Source organism: Polypterus senegalus, chromosome 7 (assembly GCF_016835505.1).
Source record: "Polypterus senegalus isolate Bchr_013 chromosome 7, ASM1683550v1, whole genome shotgun sequence".
Taxonomy (NCBI): Eukaryota; Metazoa; Chordata; class Cladistia; order Polypteriformes; family Polypteridae; genus Polypterus; species Polypterus senegalus.
In genome coordinates, this window is record NC_053160.1 from 166,815,096 (window position 1) to 166,835,179 (window position 20,084).

Here is a 20,084-nt window from a genome sequence, read left to right on the forward strand (position 1 = left end):
TAAATATGTTTACTGAAGAAAGAGTGACGACTGTTATTTTGAATAAGTCGAGGTCTGTGCTATTAATCTAGGCTTGAGCAACTTTTCAGGTGCATTCTGAAAATGTTGTTTTTCAGCAGCTAATGTATTGAATACATAGATAGGTCAAGATGATGATGATTGGCTTGCTCAAGAAAGCCATGAGGCGCTGGGCTCCATTATTTCTACTCCGAATCATACAGAATAGAAGAGAAGTTGTAGCAGATCATCCGTGATGGTCACAATAGAGTGGTGGCTCAGGCTAAGGATCTGCGCTGGTATTCTGAAGGTTGCTGGTTCGATCCTACTCTGCTGGGCCCTTGAACAAGGCCCTTAACCTGCACTTGCTCCAGTGGCTGTGCACAATGGCTGACCCTGTGCTCTGACCCCGGTATGCGAAAACTAACAAATTCCTAATACGAGAAATTGTATAAGGCGAAATAAAGAACAAAACAATAGATTAGAAAACTGTTAAACATACTGTATGTAAACAGATGGTCAATTTTTAATAAGGGTGTTGTGTACTAAAGTGGTGGTTCAGGTTGGGTTTTGTTTCTGATGAAACAGACGAGGTATCTTTTAAATTGGCTGGCAGGTCATTTGGAAATTTCTGTGCCTTGACTTTCTTTTTAATATAATTGTTTCTGGTTTGTGTAGACCAAATTTTGTATGTTTAAATTATTACAGTCAATGAATAAAGCAAAACTGTGTTCTATTTAGTGGAAGGAATTTATGGACTTGGGGAAGGATGTCCCTGATGCTCAACTGGATGAAGTCCTTAATCTGCAGAAAGCCAATCAATGTTGTACTTTAATCTACACATCTGGAACAACTGGCAATCCTAAAGGGGTTATGTTGAGTCATGATAATGTAAGTAACATTTTATATTGTTCAAACCGAATAACCCACTATGTTATCGTAAGTGGGTGTTGAAGATTAATGGTATAATGTGTTGTGTTAGGCATTCAGTGGTTGTCCTTTGAAAACCACTCTCCACCCTAACATGGCATGCAAACAAAAGTGATTGTTTTATGTGGTGCAGTCTAGTATGTTTGGGGAAAATTGAAAAATTCACAAATCATTTGGATATGCTCATTCAGGGTATTTGAAATATGTAATATATTGGTTAAAGCCATAATACTTTAATTGGTGTAACGTTGCTTCATCTATTCTTGCTATGCCTTTTATAGTGCTTTTATAAAAAATAGTTGCTTCATTACAAAGCTTGGCACAGGGGATTAACATGGAAAGCTAAATTACAAGGCTTCTATTACCATCCATCCATTATCCAACCCGCTATATCCTAACTACAGGGTCACAGGGGTCTGCTGGAGCCAATCCCAGCCAACAAGGCCGGAAAAGAACCCCAGGCAGAGCGCCAGCCCACCGCAGTATGTTAACAAACTCCTGTACTAAATGCAACAAGTTTAAAATACAATAAACTTAGTATTGGAAAGCTCCATGATGGGTATATTTCTTGTGTGTTGTCACCCCCACTGTACTTCACATGTAAAGAATCTCAAATTGAAATAAATGATTGTCTCACCCTGGAGCTTTGGACCATGACACAATTAGTGAGGGGAAAGATTTAGTAAAAGAAAGTTGAATGTTGTTGGCAGGAGTTGAAACACACAGGAGTTTCTTGGTTGAAAGGGCGATCAACATCAGTCTGTTAATGGATCACAGTATCCCATTATAGCAGTCGGTGTTTTACGACTGCATCTCTTTCCCAAGTTTGCCCACTTTTTTCTTTTTTTTTTTTTTTTTTTTTGTGTGCTTTGCTGTACTTATAAAGGCTGGGTGGGCAGTGTTTTAAGACGAATATGATTAGTGATCCCAAATTGTTTTGCGATTTATGAGGGGTTATGGCAGTTTGCTCCATCCCAGAGCTATGCCCAGGCAATTCTGGCAATAATCTGAATTGTTGTTAGAAGTACCTGTGCTTCAGATTTAAAGTCTTTTGCTTAAATCCGTGTTTCCCAAACTCGGTCCTGGGGACACCCTGTGGCTGTAGGTTTTTGTTCCAACCAGCTTCTGTTTTTAATTGGACTCCTGGGCTAATTAAGCGATATTTTTATTTCCCCAAGTTCTGTGTTTAGGGAACAATATAGAAATTAGAAAATCTACGTTTGCTTAAAAAAAAAAAATGTTAAATTTACCAAGCAGTTACAGTATATAGGAATAATGTTTTTTTTTTTTTTCCTTTTTAACAGTATTTTTATCTTGATTTTCATTCTTCTTCTCCTGGTGTTCTAATTGTTTGTTTAATCCATTATTTACTAACTAGTGGGTCTGACTTAGTAGTTGCCGCTTTTCATTATTTAGTGTTGTTTGCCAATGTGTCTGCTCTGCTCATTTTAATTGTCATTAATAAGATACAATGAAGGCAAAAAACTGCACAGAGAAAAGGCAGAATATAATGAAATAAACAAAAGAGAGTTAAGCATTTAAATCTAAAACAAAACCAGAAATATTTCTAAATGTCTTATAAATGTAAAAATCATGTTGCTGTGCTTTTCTGAATGTCGAATAAAAGAAAAAAAAAATCCCAGCTAATTAAATGAGATGAGTGCTATCAGGTGTTGTCAGTGATTAGGAATCTGGTGGAACAAAAACCTGCTGGCACAGGGGGTCCCCAGGACCGAGTTTGGGAAACACTGCATTAAACAGATTAGAAATGGGTGTTTGTTTATTTATTTATATAGATAGATAGATAGATATAGTGTGTGTAGTACTAGGGTGTTGTACCGTGGTAGCCATTATGAATGTAGAGAAAAGCCAAGGAAAATGACACCTTTTATTGGCTAACTAAAAAGATTACAATATGCAAGCTTTCGAGGCAACTCAGGCCCCTTACATTACATCTTGCCTGAAGAAGGGGTCTGAGTTGCCTCGAAAGCTTGCATATTGTAATCTTTTTAGTTAGCCAATAAAAGGTGTCATTTTCCTTGACTTTTCTATCTATATTCTATAATGTATGTGTGTGTATGCCTGAGCAAGACTGGCTTGAGTATGCTGAATTTCTGTATTATGGTAGTTTCAGTGCTTTGGTGATTTATAAGCTGCAGTGTTTTTGTAACGTATTGGGCCTCAAACATGTATAACGGTTGTCGCTGGGGGGGAACGTTCAAAGTTTGTTGCTTGAGAGGACAGTTGTTGTTAATCCTTTTGATAAATTAAAAGTAGATCTGGTAAGTAATATAAACCAAAGAGGAGAAAATGTTTGCTTTGCTTTGTGTTGGTGTGGGTGTTTTTTTTTTTTTTTTAATAACTATTTTATTGTTTGCAGTTAACGTGGATTGCAAATTCTGCTGGACTAGAAGTTGGCCTAAAACCTGGATGTGGGGACTGTCTGATTAGTTATCTTCCACTCAGTCATGTTGCAGCACAAGTTAATGACCTATGGATTGCTATGAGGTTTGGAGGCATCACCTACTTTGCAGATCCTGATGCACTAAAAGTAGGTTCAATTTAATAGAATATTCATAATATTTATTTTATTTCATTGTTTATTACATTGATTCAGTGTTTTGTCTTATTTTGGAAAGGGTGTCTATAAATAAAGCTGCTTTTTAGCATATATAAGCATTGAATGTAGGAATCAAGTTAATTGTACAGAAATGTTGAAAGTGTAATATGGTGAATTGTGGTGTTTTTCCATTTGATTTTTTTTTTTTTTCTCCTGATCATGAATGAAACATGATTTAAGTTTTGAAATCTAACTAAAGTACACGGGAGAGACTGACAGATGTTTTGCTTTCTGGTTTAAATTGGGTCAAAAGACAAATCTTGTCAGAAAATAAGATTGTTCTGTATGTATACTGAACTTTCTGTAGACATTATAGCAAAAATTTCCGTCTCGCTCTAAAATGTATAACTTGTGTGATGTGCTAATGGGCTGTTTTCTTGGTGTGTCCAGCAGGGATTGTGAGTTCTGCAGATTTATCAGGTTCAGTGCAGGAAAGTACATTTATAGAAAAGTTGATCCACTTACGTTTCCTCAAAGCCATTAAGCCATTAGCCATTAAGAAGGCTAACAGAATGTTAGGTTATATAGCACGATCTGTGGAGTACAAGTCCAAGGAGGTTCTGCTCAATCTTTATAATGCACTGGTGAGGCCTCATCTGGCATACTGTGTGGAGTTTTGGTCTCCAGGCTACAAAAAGGACATAGCAGCACTAGAAAAAGTCCAGAGAAGATCGACTAGGCTGATTCCAGGGCTACAGGGGGTGAATTATGAGGAAAGATTAAAAGAGCTGAGCCTTTACAGTTTAAGCAAAAGAAGATTAAGAGGTGACATGATTGAAGTGTTTAAAATTATGAAGGGAATTAGTATAGTGGATCGAGACTTGTATTTTAAAATGAGCTCATCAAGAACACAGGGACATAGTTGGAAATTTGTTAAGGGTAAATTTCGCACAAACATTAGGAAGTTTTTCTTTACACAAAGAACGATAGACACTTGGAATAAGCTACCAAGTAGTGTGGTAGACAGTAAGACGTTAGGGACTTTCAAAACTCGACTTGATGTTTTCTTGGAGGAAGCAAGTGGATAGGACTGGCGAGCTTTGTTGGGCTGAATGGCCTGTTCTCGTCTAGATTGTTCTAATGTTCTAATTCTAATTCTAAAGCCACACCAGTGACAAAATAACTACAGTAAGACTCTGCCACAACACGTTTTTATATTTCTTTTCTTAAAGAATCTTTCAGCATGCAAATCCACAGTTGGGCTGTGTTGGGACACCTTAATAAAAAAAAAAAAACACAATGGAGATGAAAGCAGCAGTTCATGGAGGTGCTCCTGCCTTCTGCCAGTGTAGTTGGAGTTTGTAAAGTTATGGAGAATTACAATTAAATAGTCCTAGGGCTTGAGCAGATCAGCAGCTGTGGTGCTCCGCCGTGTGTGTTGTCCAGTCATTGTGCCATCACAAACTAGCATTTGGAGTCCTCGCTGTTTTTAATTTGAAGATCACACTCTTTTGGTAAAATAAACCATTTCGTGTTTAAGAGTTTTATCCCCCATGTTTGTGTGTTTGTGTGTGTGTGTGTGTGTGTGTGTTGTGTTTTTTTTTATTTTTTTTATTAAATCCTTTGTTCCCAGAGATGATCAGCATTTTTGTTGCAGAGCTCAAGTCTGTACCCAACAACCCCCCTCCCCCATCGTGTAATTGTGAAAACAAAAGCAAGAATTTGTGTGTCTTTGGTGACGCGATCAAAAGAGGATGTGCGAGTGTGAAATGGACGTGCTGAGAGAGCTGCCTTCACAGACTGCAAGTATGAAAGTGGACAAGGGATGAGAAAGGTGCCTCAAAATGATCGTCTAAGAAGCTTTCTGGGAACAGAGATGTGAAGAGATGTTCAGACACACGCAAATACAGAGGGAAGGTTCTGAAGGTACATGTAGGGCAAGAGAGCAAATATATTTAAATTCTTCTACTACCTGCCTTCAGCAGTGTTTATAGTAAAAAAGGAAGGAATTTAGAATGACAAACCAAAATGGTATATGAAAGAATAATTCATAAGCAGCTTTCTGAATTCACAGGCCTACATGACTCATTAATTAAACTTCATGGCTGGTTACAGGATTTGAAAAATTGTAATGGTGGATAACAGACACAATATTATGCAGGACATAAGAGTATACAAATTCCTAAACATGGGTCTACCTTTCTTTTAAGCTCTTTAATGTTTGGGGGGAGCATACAAGCATACAATCTAGAAAAGGAGAAATACATGCTCAAGTTTTTCTGTATTAAAGGGTAGTCATTTTGGACTTTGCTTTTCATGGTAGTTGCCTGCTAAAAGCTGATAAACCTCAATGACAATAAAAGATGGCTTCTGGGTTGATGGTCATCTTGAAAGTCTGGTTTAAAATGCAAAATCTAATGCATACTAGTAAGTGGATAAGCAAAATATCTGTTGCTTGCCGTGGGGTTGTTTTTGGACTTCATCCTCCACCCCCTCAATTTATGTGCAGTTAACTTCTCTGGGCGGTGGCCATTTTTAGGAGTGGTATTTTAAGGCAGTAATGTGATGACTTGCCAGACTTTGGTCTTTCCAGATTTTTTTTTTTTGCCCTCCTTTGGGTTATCAACAATACATGAAGGGGTGTAACAGAAGTCAAAAAGGAATTCGCACAAATCCAAAATCTGAAACATAATTTCAGATTGCCATGGTTAAGTAGTGTATTTGAACTGGAAACCTTGCCCACTTTTGAGCGGCCTTTGGATGAAATATTGGGATTTTTGGCTGTTAGGTACCCAAGTAAATGTGATGAACTGACAGCCTACTCTCATTTGTTAAAGTTCTTCTCTTCTTTCAGAGGATGTACCTCCGGGGAGGTTATTGGGTTGTTGTGTGAGCTGAAATCGGGCATCCCTGGGGGACAGCTCAGTGAGGGCCTTGCTGAATTAAGACATAGGGGGCATGGAGATACGAAGCTAATGGGGAGGCTTAAAGACCTCCTTGAATAAAACTCTTGAATTGGGTATTATGCTGGATTCTGGGGCTGCTTGCCATGTGGTCTCTTGGTTTGTAAAATGAGTGTTGTACTTTGATACTTGGCATTACAACACTCCTTTTAAGTTCACTCTGTGTGGGAGTTGGAGTCCTTCAATGGTGTATCTTCTCTCCGTGTTTCATGGACGACTTATCAAGCAAGGCATACTAGGACTGGAAAGTGTCTGGTTTAGAACACTAAGGCTTATATCTCTGTTAGCAGATGATGATGATGAAGCTCTCTTGGCTTCAAAAGACCGAAGACACTCTAGAATAATTTGATCCTGAGTGTGATGTGGTTGGGATGAATATCGGCACTTTTCCCCATAGTCATGGTCCTCTATGAGATGGGCCTAATTGCACCCTGATGATGAACACCTTCTGAATAAGATAACCCTTCCACAACTGTAATTTTAATCCGGGTAACCAGACATTTGATGGGTGTTTTGGTGAGTAGTGATGTTGAGGACATTATGCGACTGACCTTCTAGGCACTGAGGGATGCAACTACACTGTGTTCCTCTCATCAAAAATGATGACTTGTTCCTTTTGAGGTAAGAAAAGACCAGCTGCCCAAACAGACTTGAAGTATTTTAGGTTCTTGTTCATGAGTGAAGATGTGGTGGTCATGAGATGAACAAACCCAATTGGTGCAGTGGTACAAGTTTTTTTAGATGTAGCAAAGCATTGCAGTGAAGCTGGAGAAGTCCTCAGATGAAGAGGTCTATTTACAGGTTTGTCTAAAACCCTACCCACGGCTATGATCATGAATTCTGGGTTAAGACCGAAAAGTAACATTGTAGCTGCAGGCAGCTAGAATGAGTTCCTGTGCTGGGATCCTGGGTTCCCTTTTGACTTTTTCTATGGAAATGCTGCTTCTCTAGATTGAGTGGAACCAAATGAGGTGGTTGGACGTGTAGTTCCAATGTCCTCCTTGGTGCGTCACGTGGAAAGTGATAAGAGACGCACCTCGCTGAGAGAAGACCTGGGGTGAATGTAGGACATGCTGAAGGGAATGAAGGTTTTCCTGAGAGTATCTGGAAATTCCTGTAGATGGATTGAACAAGTTACTGAGGACAGGGGTGGTCTGAATGGGGCGAAGACCTCCTCATTGGAAATAGTTGGTGGTAAAGGGTAATAATGCCATGAAAATGTTGTCCCCTAAATTATGTATAATATTAGTAGTGACATTCATACATGTTTGTTGTACCACAATTTGGCTCTGACAATTATCCCCCTGCTTCCATAACTAAACCAACACAACCGCTCAGAAGTATTTAACAGCCCACTATATCAACCTTTGTAAAATAGTTAGATTTACTGAAAATAAAAATGTGTGCTGATAAGATATTGGAGACCTTGCAAGACATTTTGTTGAGCTTTCTCCAAGTATTGGTGATTTTATGAAAGACTGGGTATACTACTTCTGGCATTAATCATCACAAGCCTGCACATGGTTAATGATTGTTATAAATTAGTTAATATTAAGAACGGTCATCCTGGCCGACTTTTAGCTGAAATGTTTGCAAACAAACAAGGCTGGAGATTTGTTACTGATTCATTAAATGTGGTTGGCCAATATGAGTCATTTGGTGTGCAGGATGACATTCATTGTATCAGAACAGGGTGACTTTTAAATCTGTCAGATATGCAAGTCCATTACATAGACATTTTAGTTATTTGTTCATAACTACTAGGCTGCTGCTTGACATCTATGCTACAAAATTAAATTAGAATCATGAGAACCTATGAAGCACACCATGAAAATTTTTTTGCAGGAAGTATATTTAGTGTTGAATTGCAACGTATGGTGTAGGATGAGTTTCACTTAGTTATTCTGGGTCAGTGTGGCTAGCGTATTCAATAAGCTTTGCACTAGGACCTACTAAGGAAATCTTGAATGTACCAGTTTTGCTAATTTATGCTGCATTGCATGCTTACTCTTATTCATTATGCACTCTTGCTTTTGTTTTCATGTTTACACTGAGAAAATATTTCTTGGTATTTACCAGGGAAAAAGTGCTGATAAGGTTCTTTGCCCTGGAGAATTTCTAGGATGAAAATCCAGTTCCAGTGAAACACTGTTTGGTTTATATATAACACTAGCCATGTGCGCCCAACTACGTTGTGCGTGTTAAAGTTGTCTGTGAAGGGCTCCCTGTTTAAACGCGGCTGCCAGTCGTGAACTGGGCCCTTCGTCGCACAGCATTATGATTTTTTTATAAGGGAAACAGAATTACAAAAAAAACTCTTGGACATTGATTTGATAGGAACGGCCTACTCGAAATCACTGTCTGAATAGTAATTATGTGGTGGTGTGGGAGCATTTCTGTTTCTCTCCGTTCACAGTCCGTTTCGTTTTCAGGACGCTGTCGTTTCCTCTCACGATGTCTTCTTAACCTTTGTCCAGTCTCACAGGTTGCTTTGTGGCAATCCAAAGAGTAAGGCAATATACACGGAGCAATGGTTATTAAAGGGGGACACATAGGTATCCAGGCTCTTTAAAGCATAAATAGGGATCATTTTACTGACATGTGAGCAAGCCAGGGTACAACTGTGAGACGCACAGCACTCGCCGGCTACAACATAACAATAATAATTTCCGGAACGTGCCGCTACGTTGTCATTAATTTTACCCACTGTCTTTCTTTCATTGATATGTTACATAGGCACGTACCTTTTTATTTTCGGCAATCTCATTCTCTAACCAGGCCTCAGGAGCTAACCAGCGTAACACTGTCCACCACCCCTTTCGTTATTCCGGCACATTGTTGACATCCGTGAGTAACAACAACGTACTAAACTGGAAGGTGGTCTACGCATACGTGGAATTCGCGGACAAAGATCAAGTTCTAAATGAAGATCTCTTTAGTTAATTTAAAGCACAACAATTTGTTTAGTTTAAATGTCTGTGTTTTGAGGTGTGACTGGAGTACTACAGTCTTCAGTAGTATAAGCCTGGAGGAGATTCTTAATGCAATGCCTATGTTTTAGCTGTCTCTCTACTGCCATCTAGTGCTTCTAATTCATTCACGGACAAACAAAGATCAAGATCCAAATGAAGATTAATTATAGAGATTGTCTTAAAATTGCAATAAGTTCTACCACTCACTGCCATTTGAGACGACGATGACAACATCATTTATTTATATAGCACATTTTCATACAACAAATGTAGCTCAAAGTGCTTTACATAATGAAAAATAAAAGACACAGTAAGAAAATAAAATAAGTCAACATTAATTAACATAGAATAAGAATAAGGTCCGATGGCCAGGGAGAACAAAACAAAAAACTCCAACAGCAGTAGGATTCCTGACGTGATCAAGAACCCCAGCTGCTGATCTATGCAAGTCAATGACCTTTCAATCCATCAAATCTTCACACTGCATCTACATTTGGAGAATACAACAAGCGGAGTACAGAAAGACACTCTGCTAACTTCTGCATTCATTTGTTGAATGTAGGATCTGGAACTCCTGATTGGATTTGTAAGAGATTGCTTAATACAAGCTTAGTATAAACCTTTTTTGTGGTTGTGTGTGATTATGACTTTTTGTTGTAGTTTTGTTGCATTTGTGGCTCTGAGGTGGAACTGTAAGTGGAAAAATCTTTACACAGGAAACCCCCTACCCTTCGTCCGTTCGTTTCCCCCGACCCCATTCCTCCCAAACCTGGTTGGTTCATGGAGCTAATGCTACCTGCTGAATATTGCAGGCATGTGCAGAATATTCACACTTTATTAATCAACAGCATCACAGTGTGCATGGTTTTCATTATTCTAATAGTTTTATTTTGTATGTTTTTATATTTTGTATGCCATTTTTATTTCATTGGAAAGTTATTTGTACAATAATGTAACCATGTTATTAACAAGGCATTGGTTCAGACCTATTAATTGACTTGTTGATGCTAGCATGATCATCCTTTTCCCAACATATGAACTTTCCCTACCTCTGCTCACATCTCCCTGGACCAGTATGCGTCTGTCCTTAGCTCAAGCCTTTTCAAATTGAGACACAGGGATTGCTTCTCTTTAAGAAACATGTAGTCCAAATGATTTATGCCACAAGTGTTCTTTGGTCTGCTTCTCTGCATCGTTTGCTCTTCTTTTATTCCTGGTTCTCACTTCAATTCTGTCTGTTCAGCTAGTATAGAAATCTAGCCTGGAGCCCTAAATGGCCCTCCTTTCAGTTCAAGTGTTTCCATATAAGAATACTCTAAGACAGGGGTGTCAAACTCTGGGCCTCGAGAGTCGCAGTGGCTGCAGGTTTTCATTCTAACCCTTTTCCTAATCAGTGACCAGAAGGCACCATTTGTCTGATGGTAAGGATGAAGACACTGGCGTTCATCTAAAATTTAAAACTGATGCCTTCCAATCTATGTATATGAGTGTAAGAGCAGTGTAATGGCCGGTATCTTTTATTCTGAAATTTTATTTAAAAAAAAAAAAAAAATTTGTAATTTTTGATATTTGTTTCAGGTGGTAGGATATTGGGCTTTAGTAAAGTCCCAGACTCTTAGTGAAGTGAGGGCTAGCTGATGAGTGGTGCTCAGGGCTATGTGGCCTTTGAGATGTATAACTGAAAATGACAGAATTGTTTGATACTATTTTATTTTTTTAAATCCTGAAAAACTTGTTTAAAATTCTCACCCTAGGGGTCTTTGATTAATACCATGCGAGATGTACGTCCAACTGCCTTTTTGGGTGTTCCCCGGGTCTGGGAGAAGATGCAAGAAAAAATGAAATCTACTGGGGCAAAGTCTTCTCTTCTAAAGAGAATGGTGGCTGACTGGGCCAAGCAGATTGGGCTTCAGGCGAGCTACAATTCCATGAATGGGTAAAAAACGTCTCCTTTAAAAGAAACGTTTGCTTGAATGTGTATTTCTTCTTCTTGTGCATTAAATACAATGCGTGTTCTGAAAAAGTTCAGCATTGCATAAAGAAAGGTAAAAATAAAATGGGAAAAATTCGTAATTAAAACTTGCACGTAATTATTTGATCCCAACAGCAGCCTGCCATTCTGTCTCTGTGGCAGGTATTAGAAGGTAATAATAATAATAATAATAAAGGCATATTAATTGTATGAAGGGATTGATGATCATAAGTTAATTAGCATTTTGTTGATTGTTTTAAATTCCCAGTGTTGTCCTTATCAGTTTTATCTTCAGCAGTCATTTTAAATGGAAGTTGAGTGAGGGATAAGTTTCACTTTCCGGGCTGGAAAGATTCATACAATTCTATGAGTAACGTTCATAAATCGGCAAAAACTTACATTAATGCTTTCACTTTGTTTCTTGACATGGCTGTAGGCTTACTGCCACAAATAATCCAAACACGCTTGTTTTAATGAACAAAATTAGAGGTGCTGTTTAGATTCAAAAATGTAATTTTGACTAATTGAACAATTTTAAAATGAATTGCAGTTAGCTGCAGATTTCTTTCACGCTGCCTCGCAGTTAGGAGACGTGGGTTCGCTTCCCTGGGCCTCCCTGCTTGAAGTTTGCTTGTTCTCCTCATGTCTGCCTGGGTTTCCTCCCACAGTCCAAAGGCATGCAGGTTAGGTGCATTGGCGATCCTAAATTGTCCCTGGTGTGTGTGTGCGCGTGTGCCCTGTGGTGGGCTGGCACCCTGTATTTGCTGGGATTGGCTTCCGCAGACCCCTGTAACCCTGTAGTTAGGATATAGCGGGTTGGATAATGGATGACTATCCTCTCTATTTCTCTGTGTATCTCTCTATCTATCCAATTATTATAATATGCCAAATTAGAGATTGCAGTTAACCTAATATTTGAGTATGGTGAGGTGCATGAATGTGAGAAGTCCAGTTTTTCTGCTAGCTATATAGTGGCAGATAAGCTTTTTGATCCAACATCCTATAATGAAGACGTCGCTTACAAATAACCCTGACCCCAAAGACCAGGAGACTTTAGTTAACTGGGTTGGTTTTTTCCAGATTTATGGTGTGGTGTTTTTTAAATGGCTTCATAAAAACAATGTGAAGTTCGGAGTAGCCATTTTGTTTCTTTATTCTAATGTATAACCATTTTGGTCTCCTTCAAATCTTTTTAGAAATGCAGCTGTTCCCTGGGGTTATATGCTGGCAAACAGCCTGGTTTTCAAGAAAGTGAGAGAGGCACTGGGACTGGACCGCTGTACGAGATGCTTCACTGGTGCTGCACCAATTACCAAAGAAACTCTGGAGTATTTTATGAGCCTCAATATTTCATTGATGGAGCTTTATGGCATGAGCGAGAGTACGGGACCACATACCATTTCCACAGCAGAAGCATTTCGGATCATGAGGTTGGTTGGTTGGTTTGTTTGGGACAATCAAAGTCCAGCTTTACAAAACATTTACACTGTTGGCTCTTCTATTTAAACCGTTTGTTCTAGGAGAAGTAAGGTAATCCACACTGCACGGTGCAATCTTCTAACAAAGGTTTCTTCTTTGTTTCTCAACCCATCCATTCCATTTAGTTGTGGCAAAGAGATTTCAGGCTGTCAAACCAAACTTGATAAACCGGATGCAGAAGGGAATGGTGAAGTCTGTTTTTGGGGACGTCATGTTTTTATGGGGTACCTCCATTCAGAAGAGAAGACCAAAGAAGCAATTGACTCGGAAGGCTGGCTGCACTCTGGAGACCTGGGAAAGCATGATGAAGATGGATTTTTGTACATTACAGGAAGAATAAAGGGTACTGACCGTGTGTGTGTGTGTGTGTGTGTGTGTGTGTGTGTGTGCTGTGGGTTTTTGGCCCAAAAAAAATTTTATGTAAAAATGGAGAATAGGAAAAGGATTACAGGGTTGAGGACGCGTCACTTTCTGGATTTAGAATGTCCGATCTGTATCCTGGGCGGTTGGCTTCAAGGAATCGGGCACACGTCCAAAATAGTTTGCTAAAGGTGTAAATGTTTTATTGTGTGTCATGCCATCCCTTTGGAGGTGGGGTTGGTGGAAATGTGCCGAAGTTTAATTTTCTTTATGCCTGCAGGACTAATGAGGACTTGTTTGACATTTTATAGTAGATTTTTGTATCCAGCCAAGCAATATATGAATATGGCTAAGTAACCAACACTAAGGGTTTTTTCAAGGTGATACTTCAGTGTATTTAGACTTCTGTCTAATGGACTACTAGGAATAGCATCAGGATGTTTGAGAATCCTAGATAGTTTATTAGCCTATGAAGCCTTTAAAAGTAGAGAGAAACCGGAAAATGTTACGTTGTAGCCATGAATAGGAGTTCTTTGGATTTATGCTACTGTACATTCTAACTCTCCTAAAAACAGTAGTACGAGTGCATGTCCTTTTAGGTTTTTGTTTTTAGATTTTATTTTTACAGATTGTCAATGGGAAGTGCACTTTGTTTTTAAAAAAAAAAAAATGAAAGCTGAAATTGTACAATTTGAATATGCTGCTTTGTGCAGTATTGATTTAATTAACTTTTTTTTTTTTTCTCCCGCTTACTTGCTTTTCATTCTTTTCAGAACTTATTATCACTGCTGGAGGAGAAAATATCCCTCCTGTTCCTATTGAGGATTCTGTTAAAGAAGCAATTCCAATAATCAGCAATGCAATGTTGATTGGTGATAAACGGAAATTTCTTTCCATGTTGCTGACACTTAAGGTATGTCGAAAGTTTATTGAGAGATGTACTTGTTTTAATAATTTTTACAGTGGTGATTACAGACCAACAACCTTTTATCTACATCTGCTATTTCCACCAAAATGGTGGTGAGCTTTGTGATGAATGTGCTCAAGAAAAAAGACAGCTGGAAAGCAGCCATAGCCCCGTAACCGTCACAATGCCTCGGAGTGCTGATTCCATGCGGTGTCTTGGGGGATTTCTGACCCAATGAACTGCTGGAGGAATGCAACGTAAACACCACCTTAATCCCTCCCTTTTATATATAAATATGGAAAGTTGTATTTCAGAATCGAACAGTTTTTGCGTGCATGTAATGTGAAGGCTTGTGAGTGTCCTGAGAAACTGAGATCCAGGCCTTTAATGACCTCTTGGGCACGGCCATCAGCAGTGTGTCTGTTTGTCGAGAGGTTAACTTACCTTGGCAGTGACGTTCATGTCTCTTGTGAATCTTCCTAAGAAGTCAGTAGAGTGATTGGGAGAGCATTTGAAGGGGGGTCATGAGGTCACTGGAAAGGGGTGTGTGGCGCTCCCAACATCTATGCAAAAGGACGAAGGCCCAAGTCTTTAGAGTCCTGGTGCTTCCCGTCTTGCTATATGGTTGCGAGACATGGACGCTACCCAGTAGCCTGAGACGAAGACTGGACTCCTTTGGTACCGTGTCTCTCCGGAAAATCCTTGGGGTACCGTTGGTTTGACTTTGTGTCGAATGAGCGGTTGCTTATGGAGTCCTGAATGAGGCACATTACCTGCATTGTGAGGGAGTGTACGTTACGGCAGTACGGCCATGTGGTGCGATTCCCAGAGGGTGATCTGGCTCGTTGGGGTCCTGAGTGGCTGGACCAGGCCAAGGGATCGCCCACGTAACACCTGGCTGCGGCAGATAGAGGGTCATTTCCAGAGGGTGAGACTGGACCGCGTGTCTGCCTGGGGGGTTGCCAGTCAGGATCCTGAGTTGTGGTGTTGTGTAGTCGGTGTGGCAACACATGTGCAAGCTCCCCAACTTGATGTAATGTGAAACGATCTGGGAAGGCTTGTAAACCAGATTAAACGGAGCTTGTGACTTTTGTTGAGATGCCAGCACAACACAGCCATTTGCAATAAACCACAATTTCTAGAGAGATGTAAAAAATATCTGCAGATCCCTTTTGTTTTACTTTTAATGCTCTTGTACCGCATGGCAGAGTGCCAGTAGTGTGAACAGTGAGTGTGTTTGCGCGTGTGCATGAAACGCTTTCAGTCCATAAGGATGTGACATTTTACTAACAAAAAAAAAAAAAAAAAGCTTATAAAAAGTTTAAGTGAATTGAATGCAAAAGGTTTGCCTGCGTTTTAAACGAAGGGTAAAGTGCGGTCTGCAGTGGTGTTGTGGTGGCCTTGACGCTACCTCTCTACAGTATGCACTGCTACACTAACTAGGTCATGTGATCAGCCCTCGCACTCACTTTCCAAGTGTGTGTTTTTGACTTTTAAAGTTAAAAACAAATAAAAATTTAATCTTGCAAGTTGACGTGGTCACAACCAATCTGATAGATAATTCCATTCCTCTACTAGCATCAGGCCAGGCCTTCATGGCCATGACGTCAAAATGTCCACAGAGGTCTGCCTGCTCAGGAGCATCACTGGCACAGCTCGGGAGCCATCAGCCCACGGTGGCACTTTTTAATAAACTTTGCTACTAGACTCTCTTTTGACAGTTTTGTTAGGGCTTTGGCAAGCTAATGTGTGTGAATGTCAAAATTAAACAATTATTTTAAAACCGTTACAACTTCGCAACATACACTCACCTAAAGGATTATTAGGAACACCTGTTCAATTTCTCATTAATACAATTATCTAATCAACCAATCACATGGCAGTTGCTTCAATGCATTTAGGGGTGTGGTCCTGGTCAAGACAATCTCCTGAACTCCAAACTGAATGTCAGAATGGGACAGAAAGGTGATTTAAGCAATTTTGAGCGTGGCATGGCTGTTGGTGCCAGACGGGCCGGTCTGAGTATTTCACAATCTGCTCAGTTACTGGGATTTTCACGCACAACCATTTCTAGGGTTTACAAAGAATGGTGTGAAAAGGGAAAAACATCCAGTATGCAGCAGTCCTGTGGGCGAAAATGCCTTGTTGATAGCTAGTGGTCAGAGCAGAATCGGCCGACTGATTCAAGCTGATAGAAGAGCAACTTTGACTGAAATAACCACTCGTTACAACCGAGGTATGCAGCAAAGCATTTGTGAAGCCACAACACACAACCTTGAGGCGGATGAGCTACAACAGCAGAAGACCCCACCAGGTACCACTCATCTCCACTACAAAATAAGAGGCTACAATTTGCACGAGCTCACCAAAATTGGACAGTTGAAGACTGGAAAAATGTTGCCTGGTCTGATGAGTCTCGATTTCTGTTGAGACATTCAAATGGTAGAGTCAGAATTTGGCGTAAACAGAATGAGAACATAGATCCATCATGCCTTGTTACCACTGTGCAGGCTGGTGGTGGTGGTGTAATGGTGTGGGGGATGTTTTCTTGGCACACTTTAGGCCCCTTAGTGCCAATTGGGCATCGTTTAAATGCCACGGGCTACCTGAGCATTGTTTCTGACCATGTCCATCTCTTCATGACCACCATGTACCCATCCTCTGATGGCTACTTCCAGCAGGATAATGCACCATGTCACAAAGCCGAATCATTTCAAATTGGTTTCTTGAACATGACAATGAGTTCACTGTACTAAAATGGCCCCCACAGTCACCAGATCTCAACCCAATAGAGCATCTTTGGGATGTGGTGGAACGGGAGCTTCGTGCCCTGGATGTGCATCCCACAAATCTCCATCAACTGCAAGATGCTATCCTATCAATATGGGACAACATTTCTAAAGAATGCTTTCAGCACCTTGTTGAATCAATGCCACGTAGAATTAAGGCAGTTCTGAAGGCGAAAGGGGGTCAAACACCGGATTAGTATGGTGGTCCTAATAATCCTTTAGGTGAGTGTATGTGTTTTGTATTTTACAAATGCCAATCTTGACCAGTTCATCGATTTTACTCTGACCCAAAGGGACAAGCCCTTCAATCTCATTATTAATATTTTGTTTGAGGGCGGCACGGTAGCGCAGTGGTAGCGCTGCTGCCTCGCAGTTAGGAGACCCGGGTTCGCTTCCCGGGTCCTCCCTGCGTGGAGTTTGCATGTTCTCCCGTGTCTGCGTGGGTTTCCTCCGGCGCTCGGTTTCCTCCCACAATCCAAAGACATGCAGGTTAGGTGGATTGGTGTTTCTAAATTGACCCTAGTGTGTGCTGGGTGTGTTTGTGTGTGTCCTGTGGTGGGTTGGCACCCTGCCCAGGATTGGTTCCTGCCTTGTGCCCTGTGTTGGCTGGGATTGGCTCCAGCAGACCCCCGTGACCCTATTCGGATTCAGCAGGTTAGACAATGGATGGATGGAATATTTTGTTTGCTTCATCTTGAGATTGGGAGAATAATAAGAGAGCGGCACTACTTTTAGAAAAAAGTCAATGGAAGCAGCATTATGGAAAGAATGTAGGGGCGTTATTGAATTCCCTCAATTGTACTGTAATTTAATAGTTATTTTTTGTATGATTTGTATTTTATTTTGTAAAAAATGGGGTTGGGGCTGGGCAAACTCAAAGACCACCCCAGGCAACAAAACACAATATTAATGCCTCTGGACAGGAAAGAAATGCTAACAAGCATTCATACTACACTATCGGTGAAGAATAGTTACATTTGTTAAAGGAAATGACTGGTAATCTACTTTCCAATGGCACATATCTTATGATGCCCATTAAACAATGCTAGAATCAGAGCAGGACAATCCGTGCTACGACACACACCAGTCTGCTTGCTATGCCCGTCAATCTTCATTGCTTGCTTTGTGCCCAACTCCCCCACCATAACCTATCGTCTATGGCAGAGGAGCGAAAGCTTTAGATTTGTCAAACATTTCTCTGTTTTAGGGTCCTCTGATATTGAAAACCTAGAGAGAGACACACACACCCACACACACATCCGTCACTGAGATATCTGTGTTGCCCAGTCTCTTGAGGACGGTTTAGAACTAAAACAGCTGGACAGAAAAATACCAAACTCAAAACCTAAGCCTGTTATGAGCTGACGATGTGCTGATTAGTTTTTGAGCGAAATTGTGCAAGAGAGAGGCAGTCTAGAGGAACCCTCAAATACTGTAATTCTGCAATTAATTATGAATTCTTATCAATTGTATCATAATGACCTATTTTATGATCAGAAAGATCAGCATCTGAGGGCTAAATAATTGCTGAAATGCTAAGAGAATAGTTCAGGTTCCTAGGGCGCAAAGCCTACAAATGCTCAGGTCCAAATTACTTACAGTAGTTTGATAAATGCCCAGCACCATAGACTATTTTCCTAAAGACCATACAGTGACTGACTCATTTAGGAGGATGAACCCATGACCTTGTGTTTTAAAGTCTTTCTCTAGCAACGCCGAGTAATTTTACTGTAACTCTACTTCTAAGGGAAGAATGTGTGTAAGAGATTCTGTGTGGAAATTGCATTCCTATATTCCAGATTTTCTGGAAATCTCTATATAATAATTGTAAACTTATATTCAATATTTTCTTCTGACACTCTTATTGTTTCAAATGTAGTGCAATGTTAATGATTCCGGAGAGCCTTTAGATGAACTGACCCATCAAGTCAAAGAATTCTGCCGGTTATTAGGATGCAATGCCCATCGAGTTTCAGACATTGCGGGCCAAGAAAACCATCCGGTGTATAAAGCAATACAGGAAGGAATTGACCGAGTTAATGCAAAGGCAACCTCGAATGCACAGAAGATCCAAAAATGGCTGCTTTTGGAAAGAGATTTCTCTGTGCCAGGAGGAGAACTAGGTAAGCCATAAGTCTTACGCTAGAAATCTGTCATAAATTATAAGAAGCTTTGTTAAATATGGGTCATTTGTAAGTTGATTTTCAATCTGTTTAGATTGCAGACCACACACGCCACAGCTGATTAGACAGGATTATAAAGCTTGAAGATTTAAATGAGTTACAGTGGGGAAAAATATCCAGTGGTCTCCAATTATGGAGTCTGCAGATATTAATAAGCACATAAAACCAAGTTCCATTCATTACTTATGAATGACCCCAACTAGTTCTGATGGCGATGAATAAAGAGCAGCCACCAATAACGGTGAAAAACAGAACTGCAATCACTTTGACATACGCGCATGAAAGGAGGAAATGGCTGCTCAGCCGAGTGGTAGAAACGACTGCGATTCCCAGCGTCCTAATGAACATCCCAAACATGTCCTCTTGGGGGGGGGTATTGGAGGGTAATAACTGCTGGGAAGATAAGGACGTGCTGAGGGATCACTTGTGCCATTACTGTGCCTTTTCTAACTCGGAGGTACTACAGGGTGTTTAAAAATCATAAAACACAAATCCTAAAACAAACTGCAGGACAACCCAATGTTTAAAGTATGATGATTGTGTTTTGTAAAGCATTTTCACTAATTACACCACTAATTTACAGCTTTAGTGGAATTCTGAATTGTATACAAAATTGGGTCACAAGTCTGTGTAGGAATGGAACTCCATTTGTGACCCGAGGCCTGCCTTCCCTTAAAGATAGGGTGAGAAGCTCAGAGTAGAGCCGCTGCTCCTCCGCATCGAGAGGAATCGGATGAGGTGGCTCGGGCATCTGATCTGGACGCCTCCCTGGTGAGGTGTTCTGGACACGTCCAACCGGGAGGAGGCGCCAGGGAAGACCCAGGACACGCTGGAGGGACTATGTCTCCCGGCTGGCCTGGGAATGCCTTGGGATTCTCCCGGAAGAGCTGGAAGAAGTAGCCGGGGAGAGGGAAGTCTGGGCCTCTCTGCTCAAGCTGCTGCCCCTCGACCCGACCTCGGATAACCGGAAGA

General features: G+C 40.5%; 1 protein-coding gene across 3 annotated transcripts in view; it reads left to right on the forward strand.

Annotated features, from left to right (window-relative positions):
* Positions 1 to 20,084, forward strand: part of LOC120532982 (long-chain-fatty-acid--CoA ligase ACSBG2-like) — a 45,489-nt gene that overhangs the window by 24,862 nt on the left and 543 nt on the right. For all 3 annotated transcript variants that reach the window (XM_039759550.1, XM_039759551.1, XM_039759552.1), the window contains exons 8-14: positions 739 to 888; positions 3,308 to 3,478; positions 11,177 to 11,358; positions 12,591 to 12,824; positions 12,999 to 13,216; positions 14,007 to 14,146; positions 18,809 to 19,052. In XM_039759550.1, coding sequence (XP_039615484.1) covers positions 739 to 888; positions 3,308 to 3,478; positions 11,177 to 11,358; positions 12,591 to 12,824; positions 12,999 to 13,216; positions 14,007 to 14,146; positions 18,809 to 19,052 — 1,339 coding nt within the window. The remainder of the gene's footprint in view (positions 1 to 738; positions 889 to 3,307; positions 3,479 to 11,176; positions 11,359 to 12,590; positions 12,825 to 12,998; positions 13,217 to 14,006; positions 14,147 to 18,808; positions 19,053 to 20,084) is intronic.